Source organism: Ictidomys tridecemlineatus, chromosome 4, assembly GCF_052094955.1.
Source record: "Ictidomys tridecemlineatus isolate mIctTri1 chromosome 4, mIctTri1.hap1, whole genome shotgun sequence".
Lineage (NCBI taxonomy): Eukaryota > Metazoa > Chordata > Mammalia > Rodentia > Sciuridae > Ictidomys > Ictidomys tridecemlineatus.
In genome coordinates, this window is record NC_135480.1 from 208,682,125 (window position 1) to 208,704,777 (window position 22,653).

Consider the following 22,653-nt stretch of genomic DNA (forward strand, 5'->3'; position numbering starts at 1 on the left):
GCGCACCTCCCTCTGGGAGCACCTCCCTCTGGGCGCACCCCCCCTCTGGGCGCACCCCCCTCTGGGCTCAGCCCCCTCTGGGCGCACCCCCCTCTGGGAGCCCCCCCCTGGGAGCACCTCCCCTGGGTGCACCTCCTCTGGGCGCACATCCAGAAGAAGCGGGGACACGTGCAGGGGCTGATTTTCACTTCACTGACACGGCACCTTGGCTGCCAGGCGCCCCCACACAGTGTGGGAGGCAGTTCCTGCCATTGTTCCCACTCCCTGGGGAGGAGGAGAGGAAGCCAGGAGGGCAGGTGAGGAGTGGCCAGGTCTGGCTTTCCAGCAGCCTGGGCCCCCGACTGCAGGCTGTGACCCTAGGAGCTCAGAACAAGCCAGCGAGTGCCCGTTGCAGGAGGAGGTGGCCCACAACCCCAGCCAGGCTCCCTCCCCAGGGCTGCCCTTGGCCCTTGGAGGGTCCTCAGGGCCGCTGCATAGTCAGCATGCTTTGGGGAAGAAGACAGTGTGGTCTACTGTTCGTGCTGGGGTCAGGAGTGGCGGCCACAGCTCATCACAAATCAAAAGCCAAGCATCATTAATTTCTCTGGCACTGCAGGGCTCCAGTTCTGCTGCCAGGTCCCGCGGGTTTCTCTGGCTCCTCATGGAGAACCCCTTTCCCCCATAGGTGGGTGCTGCCCACCCGGAGCCCTGGGGGCTGCCTAGACGGATGTCCACAGCTGACCGGGCACTCACTCCCTGAGTGGTGGCCCTGTGTTCTATTCATGGGGTGTTGGAACCAGAGGCCAGGGTGTGACCAGCTATGGTCAGCAGGCCTGACCCCCGCCCCGGTGCCCAAGCAGGGACACTGCTACCTGGAAGCCGCAGGCAGGCCAGCAGGAGCACGGGTGGGCTTCTCCATTCCCTGACTGTGGGGCGGAGCAGTGGCTTCGTGGTCTTTGCAGGCAGCTGCGTTTGGGGAGCTCAGAGCCTGGGGGAGCCGAAGGCAGGAGCCGGAGCAGAGCCAGCCCCAGGGGCCAGGACGAGCCAGAGAGGCAGAGAAAGAGCCTGGAGGGCAGAAGACAGGGAGCCAGGAGTGGGGGGGGGGGTGCCCAGAGATAGAGGACCCTGAGCTGTGGTGGGCAAGGCGTCCACCCAAGGAGGGGAGGCTGGGTGGGCCTCTTGGGCCTGATGGTGGGAGGTCAGAGGTGAGCCTTAGGGAAGCAGGCAGGGCAGGTGGACAAGCAGTAATGTCCCATGAAATGGTGTCCAACTGTCCAGTGAGACCAGGCAGAGGGCACAGGGTAGACCTGGAGCTGGGGGCTCTTAGCTGCACAGAGGGTGGGGGGCAGCTTTGGAGGAGGTAGGAAGTACCTGGGTCCCAGCCCATCTGGGGGAGGGGAGGGGGTCAGAGCGAACAGGGTCAGGTCCACGTCGGGAGGGTGCAGTCGGTCTCTATTGCCAGCTACGGACTGCAGACTGATGCATAGTAAAGGAAAGGGGCTTATTTGGCTCGTGGTCTGCTCCAAGGTCCTGGGGCCACATCTGGTGATGGCTTCTTGCTGGCAGAGCCTGCAGTCAAAGCAGGGCCTGGCGCGGGTGCACCCACGTGTATGACTCCTGCTGTCTGTCTCTTCCTCCTGTGAGGCCACCAGGACTCCCTCCTGGGCTCCAGGCTACTGACTGCGTCCCAGAGCCCACCTCTGAATACTATAGTGTTTCAGCCCCCCGTCCTTTCACCTGTCTCAAATGCCTCTCAGGACGTGGGGGCAGCATGCCCGGGCCAGGCAGTGACCTCAGACTCTCCAGCTGCCTCCACAGAGCCCACACCCATGCAGAGGAGAGCTTTCATGGCCCAGCCACTGGGAGAGGCCCCTGCCCGTGGTTGATGATGGGGAGTGGGGAGAGGTGGGCACAGGGACCTGGGCCTGCGCTGGCCTCGCCTCCACTGGTGATCTCCTCCACACAGCAGGACTCTGCCCGTGGGCCCTCTGCCCCGCTGCCCTCCCAGGTCATGACCCTGCTCTGTGCCGAGGTGGGGACTGTGTGCCCCACATACACCGTCATCCTACCCACACGCAGTCGCCCCACCTGACCCTGCTCTGGAGCAGGGAGGGACTCAGCCTGTGATAGAGGACGCCCAAGGTCATGCTGAGGTCGGTGCCCAGCATGGCCCTGGGGGACAGGCCATCCCCACCCCAGCTGCAGGAAGCCCGGCTCTAGCCCCACTCGTCATCCTTGGAATGACTGTTGGCGGTTCACCTCGGTGGGACATGGAGCCCCAACGGGGCGCGAACTCCAGCAGAGCTGGGCACAGAGAGCCGGGCAGTAGCTGTCGCCATCAGACTCCATGTTACTCCCAGAGACCAGATGGGGCCAGCAGTGGGTGGGCCATGTGCTGGCGCCCTCTGGCACCCTCAGGCCACTCCCACTGGCTCCACTGTGGTCTGTTCTCAGGACTGCAGAGAGCCCATGCTGGGCAGAGGGCTTGGAGACGGCCTGTAGGCAGTCATGTGTGTAAGTGACGGGGGCCTGGGACCAATGGCCAGGGGCTGCAGGGGAGCTCAAGGGAAGGGGCCTGTGCTAGGGAGTTCCACTGCTGGCCTGCAGGGCAGCTCAGGCTGACTGCTGCCTGTAGCCCTCCTGGCCCGACTGCCTGAGTTTCACGCTGCTTTGAGCGGTAGTCTTAGAACCCAGCCACCAGAAGCCACCAGACCATGAATGACCGTCAGCTTCTGGGGACTCCGTATAGGTCCTGGGGTGTGTTTTGAGCTCTGTGTGCCCAAAGCCCAGTGAGTGCCATAGCCTGAGCCTCCTTGGGGCCCACAGGCCCTGGACGCTGAGCAGGCAGTGGCTTGTGGCCCTCGTGTGCTGGGGGAGGCACGGGGAAGGCTGTAATAGGTGGCTTCCTGGGTCCAAGGTGGGCATGCCTCTCAGTCCTGCAGCTTGGGACAAGTCAGTGGGGCTTGGGACTGCCTCCCCGCCAGGCTCCCGCTGGCTGCCACCCGTCCCCTCTCCTGCCCCAGGGTCCAGGTGGAGTTCTACGTGAATGAGAACACATTCAAGGAGCGGCTCAAACTGTTCTTCATCAAAAACCAAAGATCCAGTGAGTGGGGGCTGGGCGCTCCCAGGCAGGAGGGGAGGGGCCCCAGAGGAAGCCAGTGTGGCTGGGGCTGTGTCGCTGAGCCGTGGGCGCCCGGGGCATTCCCTCTGCCTGAGAGTCGCACATCTCTTGGGAGCCGTGTGGGATTTGTGGGGACACTGCCCCATCTGCTGGACACCAGATGGGGCTGGGCAAGGCCTCCTCCACGCAGGCCCCTGCTCACTCCTTCCCAGCTTCAAGACTGGCCACCCTGGACCTCCCAGGGAGTCAGAGAGGGGCTCGGAGGTTACGTGTGTGGGCTCCAGGCCCCCCAGCCATGGAGGGGCAGCCTCAGGAAACCCCCTGGGTCCTGACTCCATTTCTGTGCAGTGGGCACATGGTGCCTCCTGAAGGGGCCCGGGTGGGGCCTCCAGGGTGGAGCTATTGGAGGGGGCTGCGGGCCTGCCTGACGTCTGCCTCCCCCAGGCCTGAGGATCCGGCTGTTCAACTTCTCCCTGAAGCTCCTCACCTGCCTGCTCTACATCATCCGGGTCCTGCTGGACAACCCGGCCCTGGGCATCGGATGGTGGGTGTGACCCGTAGGGCTGGAGGAAGAAGGGGTCCTGGGCCCTGGGCTGCACCTGACTGCCTGGGTCCTGGGGGGACTGCACCCAGCACCCAGCCTGGCCTCTAGGAAGCCCCGTGCCCAGTCAAAGCCATGCCTAGTATGCTGCCCAAGCTCAGCGTGGGGAGAGGAACCCCCCCTGCTGGAGCTACATGTGTGGCTGCACATAGACCCAGAAGGTCCAGGGAGCCTGGAGGGTCCAGGTGTCCCCTGCATGAGAGAGGGTCTTCACACTCACTCCAAGAGGGTCCCAGCCTCTGGGGGAGCCCCCTGCAGCAGGATGCAAACTGGCTAGGGCTTTGGCCCCTCTCTGAGGTTCCACCTGACCCTCCTGGCCCACGGCGGCCTCTTCCTGGGTCACTCCTTCACCGTCAGGGCAGGCGTATTCTGGCCATGTTGAGGAAGAGTCACCTGCAGACTGCAGGAGCCTTTCGAGGAATGGGGGGAACTTCTCTGGAGGTTTCTGTGTGGTCCTCCTGCTCCCCGCTGCTGCTGAGTCCCAGCCCCGATCCTTCCCTGGAAGCTGCTGGGTCTCTGCTTAGGGATGCTTGGGTCAGGCTCTTCTCATTTCTGGGTTGGCCCAGCAGCCCTCAGGGCCGGACTGTCTTGAATAATGTCCTTGGAGACCGCCTCCCCTTGGTCACTGGCTCGGGGTCCTCTCAGGCCCCTCAGTGTAGGCGTCCCTAACTGCGGGGGTCTTGGAAGCTGAGCCGGGAAGGAGCTGGCCCTGGAGGCTGTCTGTGTACAGACCTGCTCTTCACCTTCCTTTTCGTCTGCCACCCACCCACTGTTTAATAGGAGTTGGCATCCCCAGGCCAGAGACCCCCACCCGTAGCTGAGAACACACCCCTGTGGTTGTCCGGGTCAGGGGCGGCAGAGCCCCCCACAGCAGTTCTGACTGACTCTCAACCACCTTTCTGGGTCCATCTCACCTTCCCCAAGTCCTGGAAGCTCCTGGGCCTCTGGTCCCCTTCCCAGAGGGCCCAGTGTGTGGTGTTCATCACCCATCCCTAGCACAGCGCCTGGCACGTGGGTGGAGGTGGGAGGAGGGTGAGAGGGTGGTGGGCAGGCAGAGAGACGGTGAGGAGGTCACGGGTTGAGGTCTGGATGGATGGGCAGATGATGGCGGGGTAGATGGCTGGATAGATGGAAGGTGGGTGGGTGGACAGAGGTAAGAGGGTGGCTGGGGCAGACGCACGGGTGGATCCCAGGTGAGAACGTGAGTGGGTGGATAAAGGGATGGATGGTGACGAGAGACAGGCGGGCAGATGTTGGGAGAGAGGGCCGGAGGTAGGGGAGTGGTGGACCATGGATGGCCTTGAGTCTGCACCAACCCTGGGGAGTTTCTGGAGGGAAGTAGGCCAGGAAAGAGGCGGGGGTCCCCTCTCATAGGCTCAGAAGCAGCCAACGGGCATGCAAGCTTGTGCCCTGCCTGCCAACTGGGCCCTGCCACCCACCAGCCAGCTGATCCCAGGCGGCTTGGACACACTTGTCCTCCAGAGTGGCTTAGGGCCCTGCACTGCTGAGCCAGCCCCTTGGGGCAGGAGCCTGGTCCCCACTAAGCCTCATCCAGCCTTGTTTGAGGTGGCTTGGCCTCAGGAGGCCTGGAGGGCCCCTGGTTCTGCCTCTGGCTGTGTGGGACCTTCCAGGGAGTGTGTGACCATGCAGAGTCCCTGGCTATCTCCTGCCAGAGTCTCACTGTCGACCCAGATCCCAGGTGAGGGTGTGGTCTGTCAAGCAGAGCCCACACGTCATCCCTGCAGGGTCTCTGACAAAATTCTAGAGCTCTGGCACCCCTCGGTACCTGGGGCCGGGTCCCCTTCCCATGTACCCTGAGCCCATGGCAGCCCAAGGAGGGCCTTGGGGTTGGCCGGAGGGCCCGTGGCCAGGCCAGCTCTCTGTCTGTCCGCAGCTGGGGCTGTGTGAAGCAGAAGTACACCTTCAATGGCTCCTCCTCTGAGATCAACTGGTGAGTTCCTGCTGCTCCTGTTTGCCAGGGTCAGGGGACATGGGGTGGACATGGTGAGTGTGGATGGAGTTCACGCTGCCTAGCCTCTGAGGGCAATGGCCAGCCTCAGCCTGAATGCTGCCCAGGGTCCCTGTGGACACATTCAGCTGCCCTCTCGACCCTGGCTGGGATCAGTGATGGGGATGTCCCCTTCAGAGGGGGACAACGGGGTCCCCCAGCTAGTCTCTGCCTCTGGCTGTGGGGCCCCCACTGCCTCTGAGATGTTCTTCCTGAGCCTGTCTGGGCTGGGCCCAGGGGCAAGGGAGACACTGATGGCCGTGCCCCTGGTGCTGCACCCTGCCCAAGGCTCATCTGCCTTCTCTCCCCAGGGCCCCAATCCTGTGGGTGGAGAGGAAGATGGCTCTGTGGGCGATTCAGGTGAGAGTGCCCCACCTGCTCCTCTCCCCACAGCAGAGGGCAGCCGTGACAGGAGCCGGGCTCAGGGAGCACTTGGGACACACCCAGGCCCAGTGGGCAGGGGACCCAGGCCTGATGAGCTCCAGGATGGAGCTGGGCTCAGGGGGCACTTAGGACACACCCAGGGACTGCTGGGGCGCACCCCCCTCCATTTCTTGTTGGAACCTCTCCCTCCTGCTACCCCTCAAGCTTGCTGTCTCCCTAGGGGATGCAAGGGAGGGTAGGTGGCCCAGGCCAGCTCTTGGGGGTCTCCCCAGCCCTGCCATTGCTCAGGTCTCTGGGTGGTGGCACTGGCTCATGACTGGATGCTTGGCCTCCCCCAGAGAGGGCCTCAGGCCCCACTTCACAGCTCAGAGAGGCTGTGTCTGGAAGAGGCTCCACCCAGCCCAGCCCTTCCCTGGCAGACTGCCAGCAAGCCCTGCCCTGTCCCACCATCTCAGAGCCCCCGATGTGGCCCTCATGGCCCACCTCCACCTCCTGGGGCAGCAGCATGACCGCTCTCCATGGTCCCTGCCCCTCAGGCTGCCCCCTGGTCAGGAACCTGTCCAAAGCCCACAGCCTTGTGCACACGTACACACAAAGGGTGCTCACCCAGAGACACACGTGGCCTGGCCCTGCCTCAGACCCCAGACCCACGTCTGCTCCTTGTCCCTCTCTCCTCTTAGGTCATCGTGGCCACAATAAGCTTCCTGGAGACCATGCTCCTCATCTACCTCAGCTACAAAGTAGGTCCCCACCATCCTGCCTCCTCCTCACTCCTGCCCCCAGCACCACTCCCTGACCTCCCAGGCTGCCCTTGCACCGTCCCTGTCCTCTGTCCTACCTGCACCAGCTCTGAAGCCCCCTTTGACCCCCAGGGCAACATCTGGGAGCAGATCATCCGAGTGTCCTTCATCCTAGAGATGGTCAACACACTGCCCTTCATCATCACGGTGGGTGAGCCCCAATCCCACCCCTCACCCAGTGGTCCCAGCCCCCACCCACCTCCCCCAGGGGCCTCCAGTCCTCCCCCCCCCCAGGGGCCTCCAGACCTGCCCCCCAAGGGCCTCCAGTCCTGCCCTCTCCAGGGCCTCCAGTCCTGCCCTCTCCAGGGCCTCCAGTCCTGCCCTCTCCAGGGCCTCCAGTCCTGCCCTCTCCCTCCCCAGCCCCGCCATCTCCCCACAGATCTTCTGGCCGCCGCTGCGGAACCTGTTCATCCCGGTGTTCCTCAACTGCTGGCTGGCCAAGCACGCACTGGAGAATATGATCGTAAGCAAGAGCCAGACCCCTGCCCACCTGCAGAGGCGACTTGCCATACCCAGCCCCAGGGCCACCAGGCTGCCTGCCAGGAGGCCATGTGACCAACAGGAACGTCTGTCACTGTGACCTGCCCCAGTCAATGTCTGGGAAGAGAGCTTCTCCTGACCTGGGAAAGGGCTGGGGAGGAGATGGGGCCATGGGCAGTAGCAAGCAGGCCTACGGGAGACCAGTCACCAATCCTGGGTCACGGGCACTGGGACCACGAGAACCAAGACTCTGAGAACCAAGACCGTGAGCTCTGGGCCCACAAGAAAACCGGGCTGCAGGCAGCCTGCTGAGATCTAGGGAGGTCAGCCTCTGTGCTCCCAAGCCTGCCCCCGCCCCAGGCCCCCAGACTCACAGCCCCAGGAGGGTTAATGGTCAGTGAAGTTGAAATGCCTGGTCCATCGAGTCTCCTACGGGCCTCAGCCCTCCTGGGGCACAGGGGGGCGGGGTGCTCCTGAGAGAGGAAGCGAGGTCAGTGGCCTACCCAAATCCAGGCTGCCCTGTGGCCCTCGCCCAGGGGAGGTGTGCCAGGCCACTGGCTTTGCAGCCTGCCTCTTGTTTATCTGCTCTGGTGGGGGACCGAGCCCTGACCACTGATGGCCACATCCTCCACAGAACGATTTCCACCGTGCCATCCTGAGGACCCAGTCGGCCATGTTCAACCAGGTCCTGATCCTCTTCTGCACCCTGCTGTGCCTCGTGTTCACGGGGTGAGCCTTGGGCATTGAGGGCCACCCAGCAGCCGGGGACAGTGTGCTCCTGGGCAGAGAGGCAGTGACAGCTCAGGGCACAGAGCCAGGCTCTGGGGTCAAGGTCTGGGGCAGGGGGTGGCTTAGCTGGCTGGCACAGAGGTCCAGGAGTGGCCCTGAGCCCATGTCCCCATGAGCAAACCCCTAAGTCCAGCTCCCCCAAGGCCCAGGACTCTGGGATCTGGCTTCCTGGTCCATGCCTTGGGCTCTGAAGCTGGGACTAGCCCTCAAGTGGGATGCGGCCTTTGGCCTGAGGCCACCCTGAGAGCAGAGGCCAGGCCAGGGCAGGGGCTTGGAGGGTTCTCCTGGAATCAAGCCTCCAGCCACTTGGGTAGATTTGCTGCACCCACCTGTGCTCTGGCCCTGTTATGGATCCTGGAGAGGCCCTGTTACCACTTCCTATCCCCCAGGCTCTGGGCAGAGGGTGCCCTGTGCTCTCTGCCCTCCCTCCCCTGCACCCCACCCACAACACACAGACCTCAGAGGATCTGGAACAGATGTCCAAGGCTAGAGTCTAGGGTGACTCAGGGTGAGTCTCCTCCCAGCAGCCCTGTGTCACCCAGCTGTCCACCCCAGGGGCCCTGAGCACCGGCTGTGCCAACATCGTGGGACCAGGGAGTGACCCCAGGCCCTGCCCGATCGACCCCCAGTTGAGCATAGGAAGGAGGTGTCCAGCTCTGTGCAGGGAAGGGCCTAGGAAGCAGCCCTTCATGTCGAGGGTCCTACCCAGCCCCAGTCCACACAGGAGGCCCCAGCTCCACATTCCTGCTCCCCGTGGGCTCCTGGGCCTGGGAAGAGCTGTTGGGCAGGAAAGGGGTCAGATCTGAACCAAGGTGGTGCCAGGGCTGGTTCAGGGGCCATCCAGGGCCTAGAGGGATCAAGAGTGCCCACCAGTGTCAGGCGAGGGGACGCTTCAGCAGGGCTGGGGACAGATGGTTGGTGTGGGAGCCCAAGAGTGCTGAGCTGTGCCCCAGACTGAGACTCGGACTCAGCATCAGGAGACGGGGTCCACCAGAGCCCAGGGTGCCCAGGCTGGAGCCCAGCCTTTGGTGGCCCAGCGGCGCCCATCCCCTAGGACCTGTGGCATCCAGCACCTGGAGCGAGCTGGCGAGAACCTGAACCTGCTCACTTCCTTCTACTTCTGCATCGTCACCTTCTCCACGGTGGGCTACGGCGATGTGACGCCCAAGATCTGGCCGTCCCAGTTCCTGGTGGTCATCATGATTGGGGTGGCCCTGGTCGTGCTCCCACTGCAGGTTGGTCCCCAGCCTCAGAGACGCGGGGCTGTGGCACGGGCACCAGGGTGGTCGAGCCTTGGAGGGCCACAAGGCCAGGGGGGTGGCACCTGCGGAGGGCAGGCCTGGCCAGGGCCTCCTGTGGAGTGTGGTGGTGAGCCGCAGTGCAGCCGAGTGGGCTCTTCCTTCTGGGAAGACAGGGGATCTCTTGGTGCTAGGGTGACCCCCCTGGGGCCAGTACAGAGGCAGAGGTGGACAGTCAGTGTGGACAGTCACCTGTTGGCTACCCACAGTCCTGCATGGCAGCAGTGGTCAGGACCGTGAGGGGCACCTGGAAGGGCCACTGCTGACCCTGAGCTTGACCCTCAGCCCTGGCCCGCTCTCTGCTTGCGGTTTGGAGCCCCCATCCCCAGCCAGAAGCCCTCTGCTTTTCCCAGTAGGCTATGAGGAAGGCCTACTATGTGCTGGGGACACCTCACACTAGGCCCCTTACAGCAGCCTGGGCATGTGACCCTTCCCCTCCAGGCATCTGAGGCAGAGTCCCTACTGGCCAGGCAGTGCTGGGTCCTCCCCACCTCCATCTGAGACGATGCAGGGCCTAGGCTGCATCCTAAGCTATAGCCATTTTATCGTCCACTGATGTCCACTGAGGTGGCCTCTCTTCATCTGCTCATTGACCTCTTGGGTTTCTGCTGACCCTGTACTTTCCATAGGGGGCTCTGCTGCCCTGCAGACTCCCTGGTCTGCCTTCTGGAGGCACAGAGCCCTGCTGTCGATGACCTCTGCCCTCTTTTGGTTGGGAGCTCCCCCCTCGTACTGACCGTCTGGATTCTACTGTGGTCAAATGTCCTGATCTTTCTTTTATGGCTTCTGTTTTCCTTTCTTGTCTGAAAAGACCACTTCCCTCCTCAGTCATGGATATTTCCTTCTGAGAGGTGGAGGTTGCGTCTTGCTGCTGCGAGAGCAGGGGCAGGCCTGTGCCAGCCCATCCTCAGGCTCATCCCTCCACACCACGCACCTGGACGGCCGCTCTCCTGGAGGGCGCCCCACCCTGCCCACAGCCCCTGGGCTCACTGTTCCTCCTTGTAAGATTTCTATTTTGATGCCTGAGGTCTGCCACCCCGCCTGATCTGGGGTCTCTGCCAGGACCCGTGGGATGGGCTTGGATGGCTCCTGCAGACCCACGCCGCCTCTGCCAGCTCTAACGTGTCCCTAGCTCTCACTGCCAGCGTAGGGAGTGTCTCCAGGGAGCTCACAGAGGTCACTGGCCACTGGTTCACATGGAAGAAAATATGGTCCCTGAATAGGGAGCGCTGGTGGCTTCCCGCCCAGCCCTGCTGCCTTGGAGCCCAGCCCCTGCCAGCCAGGCCCGGGACAGTGTGCGGCTGGAGAAGGGGCGGCTGCCCCACTGGGCCGACCTTGGTGAAGCACTCCAAGCCGTCCCCAGGGCCACCCCTGGTGTCTGGTGTGGTCAGGTGTCCTCCCCTCCTTGTCCTCGAGTGCCAAGAGTGGGCTTAGCGATGCTTCTTCCCAGTCCTGTAAATGACCCTGCTGTGAAGTCACCCAGAGCCTTCTTTTCTGGGGGGCAGGGGTACCAGGGATGGAACCAGGGCTTGGTGTGACCAGGCAAGCCCTCCACCACAGGGCTGTACCCCCAGCCCACCTGAGCCTCATAGAGGCCAGAGCTGCCATGGACAGGCCAGACCCTGGGGTCTCCAGGTCTGCTCCAACAGATGGCCACACCACAGGCTTAAAACAACAAGCCTGCTCCACAGTTCTGGAGGCCACAGTCCAAACCAAGGGGTCAGCAGGCTGCTCCTGTGGCTGCAGGGAGGATGGACTCAGGCCCCAGACTGTGTAGCAGGATGCCCTGCTCCTCACAGGGCTAAGGGTGGCCAGGACCACGGTGCTGCTGACCTCGCCATCCGCACAGCCTCCTGCCCCCTCCTGCTGCCCCTGGGAAGACTAGGGGTCCTGTTAGTGGACAGGGTGGTCCTGGTGCCTTTGGAACAGGACTTGCTGGTGGAGGCCCTGGGGAGGGGCAGTGGTGTTGCTGGTAGCCATCACACGCCTCCCTCCAGAGCTTTGGGACAGCTGTCATCTGCCAGAGCTGCTCTGCAGGCTCAGGTCCCGTGTTGTCGGGTGTCAGTGTCAGGCTCATGGGCACCACAGCAAACCGCTGGACAGATAGCTGGACAACAGGAAGTCACTGTCCTGGAGGTGGATCTGCACGCAGGTGTGGGCGGGGCTGGTGCCCCTGCTGCCCGAGGCCCCCACAGGCCTGGTGCCCTTGTGGCCACATCCAGCAGCTTCTGCCCCTGATCCAGGCCTCTTCTTTGGGTCTTCCTCTCCTGAGGACAGCAGTGTTGGACTCAGGGTCACCCAAATCCACGATGACCTCATTTCAACAAATTATATCACAAAGACTCTGTATTCAAATTGGGTCACGTCCTGAGGTTCAGGTGGACGCACGTGTTGGGTTCACTGTCAAACCTGGTCATCAGCCGGCTTCATCCTCACGGCCTCCCTGGGAGGCCAGTGCTGCTCTGATCCGTGGCAGACAAGGAAACAGCCTGCGGGAGGTGGGACGCAGGCCCATGGTGACCCCCAGCAGAGCCCAGCCCGTGCCACCTGCAGGGAGGCGTCTCTGTTGGGACCACGCTGGGTCTTGGGCACCTCCTGGTTGTGGAGCCAGTTCAGTGCCTCAAGGCCATTGGGTCTTGTCACTGGGACTGAGCAAGAGCCCTGTTCATTCAGTGACTTGATCTCGGGCAAGGTAGTCACGTCTCCCTGAGCAGGCGGACCATCAAGGGGGGCCGCCACCATCCTTCACTCAGAAAGTGTGAAGCCAGCAGGGTCAGCACCCTGGACAGCTCCAAGTGGCGGGCCCTGGGGTGAACCTGGGGCGCCTTGAGGCTGCAGCTCTACCCGATGTGTTCACCGCAGCTGTCAGGAGAGCACTTAATTCCCCACCCCGTGGGCCGAGAATTTGCCGGCGCTGTCAGTTTTCCCCACAATAAGTCTCAGGGGCTGACAGGAAGAGCCGCAGGTCTGCTGACAGCTCAGGCTTTGGCAGCCACTCGGCCTTTGGGGTCTGGAGCTGAGCTCGCATCTCAGGCTGCCCCAGGCACGGGCAAGTGGGGATGCTCACTCCCCCTCCTCGAGTGGCCGTGCCAAGACAGTGGCCATTTCCAATGTGGCTCTGTCCTGGGCCACATTGACCTCTGGTCCTCTGGTCCTGCACTGACCTCTGCTCAGGCTGTCTGCTCCCTGCACACCCTGTCAGCCACCTGGTCCTGCTCTGTGCTGTGGCCCTGGGCTCAGGGCCTGCCCCTGCCAAATGGGAAAGGTCCAAGCCCAGCCCCACCCCTGCCCGCCCTGCCCCTCACTGCCCAGGCTAAGCCAGTGCCCACTGCTCTCCCACATAGTTTGAAGAGCTCGTCTATCTCTGGATGGAGCGGCAGAAGTCTGGGGGCAACTACAGCCGCCACCGCGCACAGACAGAGAAGCACGTGGTGCTGTGTGTCAGCTCCCTCAAGATCGACCTCCTCATGGACTTCCTGAATGAGTTCTATGCCCACCCCCGGCTCCAGGTGAGGCCCCCAGGCCTCGGGACCCTCCTGCCCCCAGAGCAGCCACCCCTTTCCACGCCCCCTGAGGACTAGCCCTCAGTTTCCCTGTTTAGAGGGGTGGCATCCACACTCTGGGAGTTCTGGGGGTCCTGTGAAGTGCTGGGTGAGACAGCACCCAGGAAAACAGGTGGTCTGGCAGTGGCAGAAGCCTGCTCAGAGCCTCTGACCCACGGCCTGGCCAGCAGGACTACTACGTGGTCATCCTTTGCCCCACTGAAATGGACGTCCAGGTACGCAGGGTTCTGCAGATCCCCTTGTGGTCTCAGCGGGTCATCTACCTCCAGGGCTCTGCCCTCAAGGACCAAGACCTCATGCGGGCCAAGTGAGTGTCAGCCAGGGTGGGCACAGCGGGTGTGGGAGCCATGGGGTAGGTGGGTTGGCAGCTGGAGCAGCAGAAGGGGTATGGGGTGTTTGGCAGCTCTGGCTCAGTGCCCACCGCCTGACCCAGGTGAGCAGGACCCTGCCCACGCTGGGCACAGCAAGTCCACCTCAGGCCTCCTGGGCAGACCCAACGTTGGGAGTCCCCATTCTCCCCACTTGGAGTCTGGGGATTCTCTACGTCAAGTTCTAGGAGCTCAAAATAGACCAGGGGCGGAGGAGCTGGCTGCTGGAGTCAGTGGGGGAAGTCACGAGGGCTGAGGGTGGATCTTGCTTTAAAGATAAGTTGGCAGAGTGACTTGAGGTGACACAAATGTGGCATGCCATGGAACTTTCCAGAATGTGCTAGTGCACTTCCTGGGATTCTCTCCAAAGCCCCTCCTGCCACCTTCCCATTCCAGAAGCCTCCCATGTCCCTCTGTGGGGCCTACAGGGCTGAGGGCAAGCAGGACACCTGGCCCAGGGTCACTCATCCCTCAAGCCCTGTACCCTGAGGTAGGGCCCTGATGGTCACAGCCCCTTGTGGTCCCATCCATACCTCACACATGTCTGTGTCTGGCTCCAGGCCTGCAGCTGGGGGAGAGAGTGTTGGGCAAATAGGGAGGAGCCAGGGAGGCAGGGGGGCAGCAGAGGTTTTAGGAGGCACAGTGTTCTTCTGCTTTGGGGTGGGAGAGGACAGTGTGTCCACTGGATCTCAGGCCAGCTAGGTTATTTCTGCAGCTGAGCCCTTGGGAACCAGGGGTTGGATATGGTCATACAGGACCACAGTGTGGCCAAGAGAAGGAGATGGGTCCCTGCCCCCAAGTGTTTCTGTTCTGTGGCCCAGTCCGTCCCTGGTTGATGGGGCATGGGGATGGGCTGCAGATGCTGAATACCCTGGGTCAGGTCAGCTGGGCCAGGGCCCAGGTTGCTAGCACACAGTGAAGGGGGACCCCCTTCCAGCCCCTGACAGCTGGAGCTGAGGCCAGAGCTCTCTACTGCCCCATCAGGCCATGTCCTGGAAGAGCCAGGTGCCCGGCTGGTCCACTGGTGTCTCCAGACATGCCATCTGGCTTCTGAGACATGTCCAGTGTCCAAGCTTGAACCCTCCTGAGGGTGTCCAGAAATCCTGACCAGGCCCAGGATGTGCTGGGGAGAGGCCAGGGAGGTGAGGAGGCCCAGGACTGGAGGCACTGCTGGGACCAGGCTGACCACCTGAGCAGGAGTCTGCCGACCTCTGGCCACACTAGCGGTTGGCACTTTGCAGGATGGACAATGGGGAGGCCTGCTTCATCCTGAGCAGCAGGAACGAGGTGGACCGCACAGCCGCAGTGAGTGAGGCCGAGGCCAAGGCAGGTGGGGGCGGGGGGAGCCCCTCCAGCCTGCAGCTGCCCACCCCCTCACTGCAGGGACACTCCAACACTGAACACACACACCCCCCAGGACCACCAGACCATTCTGAGGGCCTGGGCCGTTAAGGACTTCGCCCCCAACTGCCCTCTCTACGTCCAGATCCTCAAGCCTGAGAACAAGTTTCACGTTAAGTTTGCTGGTGCGTCTGGGGCCTGCAGTGCGCAGCTGGGAGGGCGGGGGCTGGAGCAACACCTCAGGAGCAAGGAGGTGCGGCAGGGCAGCAGCCCTCCTTCCTCACAACCCAGGAGGGGCGCCCATAGCGCTCCAGCTTTTTTAGATGATCCAGCTGGGGTGCAGGGTCAGGGAGGGCAGGAGCAGGGGTTGGGAGCAGCACCCTCTGATGAGCACACCATGGGCAGGACCCTGCCGGAATCCCTGGGGACAGGTGAGGGGCCTAGATGAGCACCCCAGGGGACAGGTGAGGGCCACACCCAGCCCTGGAGCTCTGGGCAGAACAGGAGAGACACAAAGCAGAGCCTCTATCAAGGCTCCGGTTCTGGGCTTGCAGAGGCTCTGGGGAAGGGATGGAATCAGAGCTGAGCAGGGGTCTGCGGTGCAGTCAGGTCTAGGGGCCCAGCCAGGGCTCCTGCAGCAAGTTCAGGAACGGTGGACCCTGTCTGCTGTCCTGCAGACCACGTGGTGTGCGAGGAAGAGTGCAAGTACGCCATGCTGGCCCTGAACTGCATCTGCCCAGCCACCTCCACCCTCATCACCCTGCTGGTGCACACGTCCCGCGGCCAGTGAGTGCCCCGCAGGGCCTACTGCCAGGCCCCAGCTGGCCCAGGGAGACAAGGCAGGGCCCTGTGGGGTGGGGCTCCCTGTGAGCATTGCTCCTTGTGGGCGGAGCCCCCTCCGTGGGTGTGGCTTCTTGTGGGCGGGAATCTCCTGGGGCGGGGCTACTCTGGGGGCGGGCTTCCTGGAGAAGGGTGTAGGCCTCACATGTCTGGGGGAGGGGCCTGCCCCAGGGAATGCTGACCCAGCTGAGCGGGAGGGCAGCCCTAGCCGAAGGTGATGGTCTCTTGCCCTGCTGTGGCCGGCAGGGAAGGACAGGAGTCACCGGAGCAGTGGCAGCGCATGTACGGACGCTGCTCCGGCAACGAAGTCTACCATATCCGCATGGGCGACAGCAAGTTCTTCCGCGAGTACGAGGGCAAGAGCTTCACGTACGCGGCTTTCCACGCCCACAAGAAGTACGCACCCCCTTCCAACACCTGGGCCCAGGGCAGGTGGGCGGGACCCTGGGGCAGGGGGCCTTAGAGACCCAGAGCTGGGGCACCCTGGCCAGAGCTGCCTGACAAGGACAGCCAGCCGAGGCCTCAAGATTGCTCATTAGGCTCTCCTAAGGCTGACCCCAGGGTCACTGGTTCCCTGACCCACGAAGGGAGGTTTCCCAAGGAAGGCGGGGCAGGAGCGCAGGAGGCAGCTGCAGTCAGGTGACCCCCAGGAGGAGCAGGGGGAGGCGCCGGCAGGTGCGGGGCAGCCCGTGGAGCTGCAGCCCCTGTGCCCAGGTACGGCGTGTGCCTCATGGGGCTGAAGCGAGAGGACGACAAGAGCATCCTGCTGAACCCGGGGCCACGGCACATCCTGGCCGCCTCCGACACCTGCTTCTACATCAACATCACCAAGGAGGAGAACTCGGCCTTCATCTTCAAGCAGGAGGAGAAGCAGAAGAAGGGGCAGGGGCTCTACGAGGGGCCCTCCCGCCTGCCGGTGCACAGCATCATCGCCTCCATGGGTAAGCCCCCAGGCCCGCTCTTCCTTGGCCTGCACTGACCTTGGGCAAGGTGAGTCTGTCTGGGTTTCAGTGTTTGAATTTGTCAAATGGAGGTGTCCCCACCTGTGAGGGCCTGTCAGCCATGAGCAGGGTGTCTGAGCGCCCACCTTGTGGGCCGCCTTGGTCAGGGGTCTCTGGGGTGCAAGCCAGCCGGCCATCCTGGTCCCTGGCAGTCCCATCAGTCCAGAAGGTTTCCTTCACACGTGGCCCTTGAATAGACCAAGGCCCCAGTGTCCTCTGGGGCTGGGAGCCAGCTGGACAGTGTGAAACTAGCAAGGCCTTTGGCCTTCAGGTACCCTGGAACTTCCATGAGCCTGGGGCCAGGTCCAGCTGTCTCCCGCAGGTGTGGGCCCAGGGCTTGAGTATCTGAGGTGGGTGTAGGCCCTCGGCAGCCAGGCCCACCCAGGAGACTGGGGAGCAGGGATAGGCCAGGGAGCCACCCAGGCCACAGCCCCCTAGACTCGGCCAGGGCACTGCATTCTCCTACAGGATGGCCTGAGAATGACTCGGGCGACACGCTGACATTGTTGAGTGCCTGCTGCATACCCTACTGGTATGTGCCTACTGGAGTGTTGGCATATGGTCCCAACTTTGTGCTTTGGGTCAGTGTGGCACACATCCTTCATGACATGTCATGGGCTGGCAGCCAGACCTGGAGGTTATACTTCCTGATGGTGGCAGTGTGCCCTTGAGGCCAGGCCTGCTGAAGGGCAGGGGAGACGGGTCTGCTGCTGCCCAGCCTCACCTCCCCTGGAGTGTGTGTGTCATTCCCTGGTGGCTCCCAGGAAGCCGTGGTGACTTGTGCAGCCCTGCACCCTGGGCCGCATCCTCCACCCCCACCTGGCAGTCCCTGGCTATAGTGGGAAGGCAGAGTCCGCAGGTACAAAGTGGTCCTGCAGCTCCCCTCTGATCCTCAGCATGGCCATCCCCACCTGGGCTGGTCCTCAGAGCAGAATGGCCAGCTGCCGGGCTCCTGAGCTCCCAAGAGCCCCCACCCTCAGGCCATCAGTAACGAGACTACAGCAACTGACTGGGTGGTGCCACTGAGAGGTGGGGGGCTCTGGGGCTACCATACCCAGAGGCCCTGTCCTGCTTGTCCAAAGGGGGAAACCCAGGGTTAGAGGGTGCTGAGATCCCAAGGCCACGCAGCTGTAGGACAGGGGCCAGGACATGAGCCGGGGTCTCTGAGGCTGGCTATGTCCTCAGCCTTAACAGCAGGGTGGGAAGGGGCCACCAGCCTAGCTCAGTCACTCTCTCCAGGGACAGTGGCCATGGACTTACAGAACACAGAGTGCCGTCCCTCGCAGAGTGGTGGGGGCGGCGGGGGCAACAAGCTGATGGTGCCCACGGAGAACGGCTCAGGCAGCCGTCGGCCCAGCATAGCCCCGGTCCTGGAGCTGGCAGACAGCTCGACCCTGCTGCCCTGTGACCTGCTGAGTGACCAGTCTGAGGACGAGGTGACGCCCTCAGATGACGAGGGGCTCTCCGTGGTCGAGTGAGTGCTGCTGCAGGGGTTGAGCTTTCAGTGGGTGGGTGTGCTGGGGGGCTAAAGGCCCTGGGGGGCGCTTGGCTCCCTGGGAGTTCTGGCTCGGCCAACGGCAGAGCAGGTGCCTGACCTCTCTCCTGTGCCTGAGGCCCTGGTCCCGGCAGCTCTTTGAGCAGAGGCATGCTGAGGGGTCTGCAGGTCTGTGCCCCTTCTCCTCAGTCAGGGTTGGAGGTCAGCACTGAGTGGGGTGGGTCCCCTCCTGGGGGGCTCACAGGAGTGGGGCCAGTACTGGGGCAAGGCCACCCCAGCATGAGACCCGTCCTTGCCCGAGGCACCAGCCCCACAGCAGCTCTGCCACAGAAGTCTCTGCCCCCCGCCTGCCCACCAGCTGGTGCGCACTCAGGCAGCGTCCACAGCACCAGGTGCACCTTGCAACTGGTCAGCCCTCACTGCCCTGGAAGGCAGGGCCTCCTGCTGGGGGTCAGGAGACAGGTGGTGCCCACCACCAGGGCCATGGCCTGTGGCTGTCAGTGAGCCACTTCGAGGCCCCGCAGGGCAGGGCATGGCAGGCTGCCCCTGAGGCTGCCATCTGGAGGCCCCTGGAGGTGGATTGAGGGGAATGTGGTGGGCAGCCAGGGCACAGTGTGGTGTGGGCTGGGAGCTATTGGACAGGGATGAGGGGTCGGTGGCCTGCAGGGGAGACCAGCCTGGCCCAGGGGAAGCCACTGAGGCAGGACTCAAGGCCGCAATGTCTGCCCGCTGGCCAGGGTGCTGGGGTGTCAGGGAGCTCGACAGGGTGGTCAGATCCCTTGGGTCTACCCTGGCTTCAGGGTCTTGCCCAGGCTCCTCTGTGAATGTGTGCATTGAGGAGAGAGGGGTCTCAGGGCAGAGGCCACCTCCTGCCCCACCCTGGAGGTCTGACCACTGGGGCGCCCTGGGGCTGCCTGAAGAAGTGACCCTTCCCACAGGCCTGCTGGCACCCTGGGAGAGGGCACATCGGTGAGGGCCCCTGCACACACACCTTTGCCTTGAGCCACCCTAGGACATTGGTGGAGGCCCTGGCCTTATGGCTCGTCTTTGAGGTCTCGTCCCCCATGTGGCTGCCTGGGCTGGCTGGGTCCTGCTGGTGGCCAGAGGCCAGGCTCCAGGACTGCGTCCCAGATGCTGATGATCTAGAGCAGAGCCAGCCCCCTGGCCAGCAGAGGGTGACCGGGGATGGAGTGGATACCCTTGAGTCCCCTGGTAGTGGTGGCCTTGGGATGGCTGCCACAGAGCCGTGCTGAGGGCTCGTCTCCACCCAGGTACGTGAAGGGCTACCCCCCTAACTCGCCCTACATCGGCAGCTCCCCCACCCTGTGCCACCTCCTGCCGGTGAAAGCGCCCTTCTGCTGTCTTCGTCTTGACAAGGTAAGGCCACCCGCCAGCCAGGCCAGACGCCAGCGCAGCCCCGCCTCCCACTCCCCTTCACATCCGGACGCAGCTGCCGACTTGGGGGGTGCCCCGAGGGTGAGAACAGAGTGCTCCCGGCTGTGCTGGCCTTCACCCCCACGTCCTGGCTCTTGGCCTCTGGATTCCTAAGAGGCACTTTTCCTGGACTGCTTGAGGGTGGGTGGGCGCCTCCCCATCCACCCCTGCTCCTGCAGCGCCAGGGCCGTCTCTCCTGGTGTAGCCTGTGGCCAGAGCTGGGCAGCACCTTGGCCTGGCGCGGTGTCTGTTCTGAGGTCTCATGGTCCTGGAGCCCAGGTCACCTCTGAGCAGGGCTCCCTGGGGAGCCTGGCACTCAGGCCTTCAGCCTTCCCCGGGTGTCCCTGGCCACAGTGCTCTGGGGAGGCTGTCGAAGCCCCGCGGGGAGCGTCGGGAGGACCGTGGGCTCCTGCGCTGCTCCTGGCCCCACTGCTGCTCTCCAGGCCCCAGACGCCTCGCGGCTTCCGTTGTTCTGCAGAGAAGATGGCGCCCTCCACCATGGGTTCCACTCGCCCACGGGTCTGAGGCGTGTGCACTCCTTTTTTCCCAGGGCTGACACCCATGGGACACCAGGCAGTCCTCATGGGCCATCTGTCCTCACGCATGAGATGACTGGGAACTCCCCATGCCACCGTCCCCCGGCGAGCTATGCTTTCCCGGGAGATGCCCCAGCCGGTCCTGCCCAGGGCCTGAAGGCTCTTAAGGGAAGGGTGTGGTGGGAACAGCACCGGGTGCCCAGGCCAGGCCACTGGCTTCTGGCCCTTGGCCAGGATGTGGGTGTGCCCGTCGGCAGCTGTAGCTAAACCCACGCTCACGGGGACTGGCTTCGCCCGAGCCCCAGCGCTGCCCTTGGAGGCACGCCAGTGGGCACAGCTGTGGCCTCTGGGGGCTCCTGCTGACCTCGGTGGGTGTGGGGAGGTGACAGGCTCTGGCCCTCCCCAGGGCTGCAAGCACAACAGCTACGAGGACGCCAAGGCCTATGGGTTCAAGAACAAGCTCATCATCGTCTCGGCCGAGACCGCCGGCAACGGGCTCTACAACTTCATCGTGCCCCTGCGGGCCTACTACCGCTCACGCAAAGAGCTCAACCCCATCGTGCTGCTACTGGACAACAAGTGAGCCCTGAGGGCCTCCCCTCCTCCCCCGCCCTCCTTCCTAGTCTCCTCCCTCACCGTCTGTGTCCATTTCCCTCCTGTCCCCACGACTGACTCCCGCTGTAGGGCCCGCGGCTCTCACACCCTGTGGCTCCTTTTACCCAGGGCCAGTCTCCGCCACGGGCCTGGTGGCAGGCCCAGGGTTGGTCTTGGCTGTCCAACCTCAGCAGGTCCTGCCTGGGCCTCGGTCTCCCCACTGGCCTCCATCTCCCCTAGACTCCCAGGTCCAATGGGCTGCAGTTCCGGGTCCCCTGCTCCCGGGTGTGGGCAGGGTGGGCCATGGAGCAGATGGCACCTGTAGGCCCTGCTATCCCCTCAGGCCTGACCACCACTTCCTGGAGGCCATCTGCTGCTTCCCCATGGTCTACTACATGGAGGGCTCTGTGGACAAGTAAGGCACTGGGCAGCCGAGGATGGGGCGTGGGCATCTCTGCAGCCCTGTCCCCTCTGAACTCTCCCGAGGTGGCGCGGCCAGGTGGCCCAGATGGCTGGGGCAGGGGAGGGCATCCGAGGCCCCAGAGGGACCTGGGGGGAAGTAGGCTGGGTCCCTGGGCCATGTGGCTCCTGCCCGCACCAGCCTGGACAGCCTGCTGCAGTGCGGCATCATCTACGCGGACAACCTGGTGGTGGTGGACAAGGAGAGCACCATGAGCGCGGAGGAGGACTACATGGCCGACGCCAAGACCATCGTCAACGTGCAGACCATGTTCCGGTGAGGCCCGCGGCTGGCCTCAGGCCCCGCCCCAGGCCTTGAGCACGGGCCTCCTGAGCCCCACAGCTGACCAAGGCAGACCACAGATGCCCCAAGCCCCATGGCTGACCATGGGCCTCCTGAGCCCCACACCCTGACCACAGACCCCTGAGCCTCATGGCTGACCACAGACCCCTGAGCCCCACGGCTGACCACAGGCTCTGAGCCCCACGCCCTGACCACAAACCCCTGAGCCCATGGCTGACCAGGCCCCGCCCTGAGCCCCACAGCTGACCAGGGCCCACCCTCCCTCCTCCCCAGGCTCTTCCCCAGCCTCAGCATCACCACGGAGCTCACCCACCCTTCCAACATGCGGTTCATGCAGTTCCGTGCCAAGGACAGCTATTCTCTGGCTCTCTCCAAACTCGAAAAGGTGAGCAGCCCCCGCCCTGAGTGCCAGCCACTCAGCCCTGGAGTCTGGAGAGAGCAAGAGGAAGAGACGGGAGCTGGCAGCCTCCTGTGGGTGCTTAGGAGGCCAGGGACAGCCCAGCTGAAGGCTCCTGATCCTGGAGCCGGGAGATCCCACAGGGCACTAGCAGGCCCTGGCCACCCAGAATCCAGACTGCCTGTCCTGGGATGGTCAGCTGGCCAGTATAGCTCCAGCCCCACAGGGAGCTCTCCAGGTGGGTGGACCACCTGAGCCCCACACCTGACCATGGGCCCATCTCAGGACAGTGAATGGGGCCTGGGTCCCTCTGGTGGTCCAGTTAGGGAGGCCAGGACACTGCTGAGTGTGGCCTCAGGGCTTGAGTCTCGGGAAGCAGCCCTGTCTCTCTGCCCTGGTCTGCGTTCAGAGCCTACGTGGCATAGAGGTCCCAGGCCCTGGTTAGGGCCTGGCAGGTGGGGACCTAAAGAGGAGGAAACCTGCCTCGGGTCCCATGATGGACAGAGCAGGTGGCAGAGCTGGACCCAGTGTCCTCCCATCTGCACCTCGGGGCTTCAAGCAGGATATCAGCTGTGGTCAGGTGTGGGACTGAGGGACACAGAGACCCACCCATCAGGGTGTGGGGACGCACCAAAGACACAGGAATCCACCAAGAATGTGAGATTCACAGGGTGGGGAAGACATGGTCACTGTTGGTGACCATGCTTAGGCTAGTGGCAGCACACCTGTCCTCACAAGGACTGACCATGTGTTAGGGTGGGCAGCTGGAGGCCAGGGAGTGGGCAAGGAGGCATCTGGAGGTCACGGCCACCATGTCCAAAGCCACGCATGCTCGCTGCTCAGTCTGGGCCAGAGTCCTCT

At 63.6% G+C, this 22,653-nt stretch overlaps 1 protein-coding gene across 8 annotated transcripts in view; it reads left to right on the plus strand.

The window, feature by feature from the left end:
- The window catches only part of Kcnt1 (potassium sodium-activated channel subfamily T member 1), a 58,090-nt gene that overhangs the window by 23,709 nt on the left and 11,728 nt on the right, over positions 1 to 22,653 (plus strand). For 7 of the 8 annotated variants that reach the window (XM_078048657.1, XM_078048658.1, XM_078048655.1 and 4 more), the window contains 22 exons: positions 3,003 to 3,082; positions 3,545 to 3,644; positions 5,596 to 5,652; positions 6,021 to 6,069; positions 6,774 to 6,833; positions 6,966 to 7,040; positions 7,273 to 7,356; positions 8,008 to 8,102; positions 9,217 to 9,397; positions 12,805 to 12,969; positions 13,194 to 13,330; positions 14,633 to 14,696; positions 14,809 to 14,917; positions 15,410 to 15,518; positions 15,819 to 15,968; positions 16,287 to 16,513; positions 17,813 to 18,047; positions 19,340 to 19,445; positions 20,445 to 20,617; positions 20,976 to 21,047; positions 21,234 to 21,368; positions 21,669 to 21,780. In XM_078048657.1, the coding sequence (XP_077904783.1) occupies positions 3,003 to 3,082; positions 3,545 to 3,644; positions 5,596 to 5,652; positions 6,021 to 6,069; positions 6,774 to 6,833; positions 6,966 to 7,040; positions 7,273 to 7,356; positions 8,008 to 8,102; positions 9,217 to 9,397; positions 12,805 to 12,969; positions 13,194 to 13,330; positions 14,633 to 14,696; positions 14,809 to 14,917; positions 15,410 to 15,518; positions 15,819 to 15,968; positions 16,287 to 16,513; positions 17,813 to 18,047; positions 19,340 to 19,445; positions 20,445 to 20,617; positions 20,976 to 21,047; positions 21,234 to 21,368; positions 21,669 to 21,780 (2,575 nt within the window). The remainder of the gene's footprint in view (positions 1 to 3,002; positions 3,083 to 3,544; positions 3,645 to 5,595; positions 5,653 to 6,020; positions 6,070 to 6,773; positions 6,834 to 6,965; positions 7,041 to 7,272; positions 7,357 to 8,007; positions 8,103 to 9,216; positions 9,398 to 12,804; positions 12,970 to 13,193; positions 13,331 to 14,632; positions 14,697 to 14,808; positions 14,918 to 15,409; positions 15,519 to 15,818; positions 15,969 to 16,286; positions 16,514 to 17,812; positions 18,048 to 19,339; positions 19,446 to 20,444; positions 20,618 to 20,975; positions 21,048 to 21,233; positions 21,369 to 21,668; positions 21,781 to 22,653) is intronic. The other variant, XM_078048656.1, reaches the window with a different exon arrangement.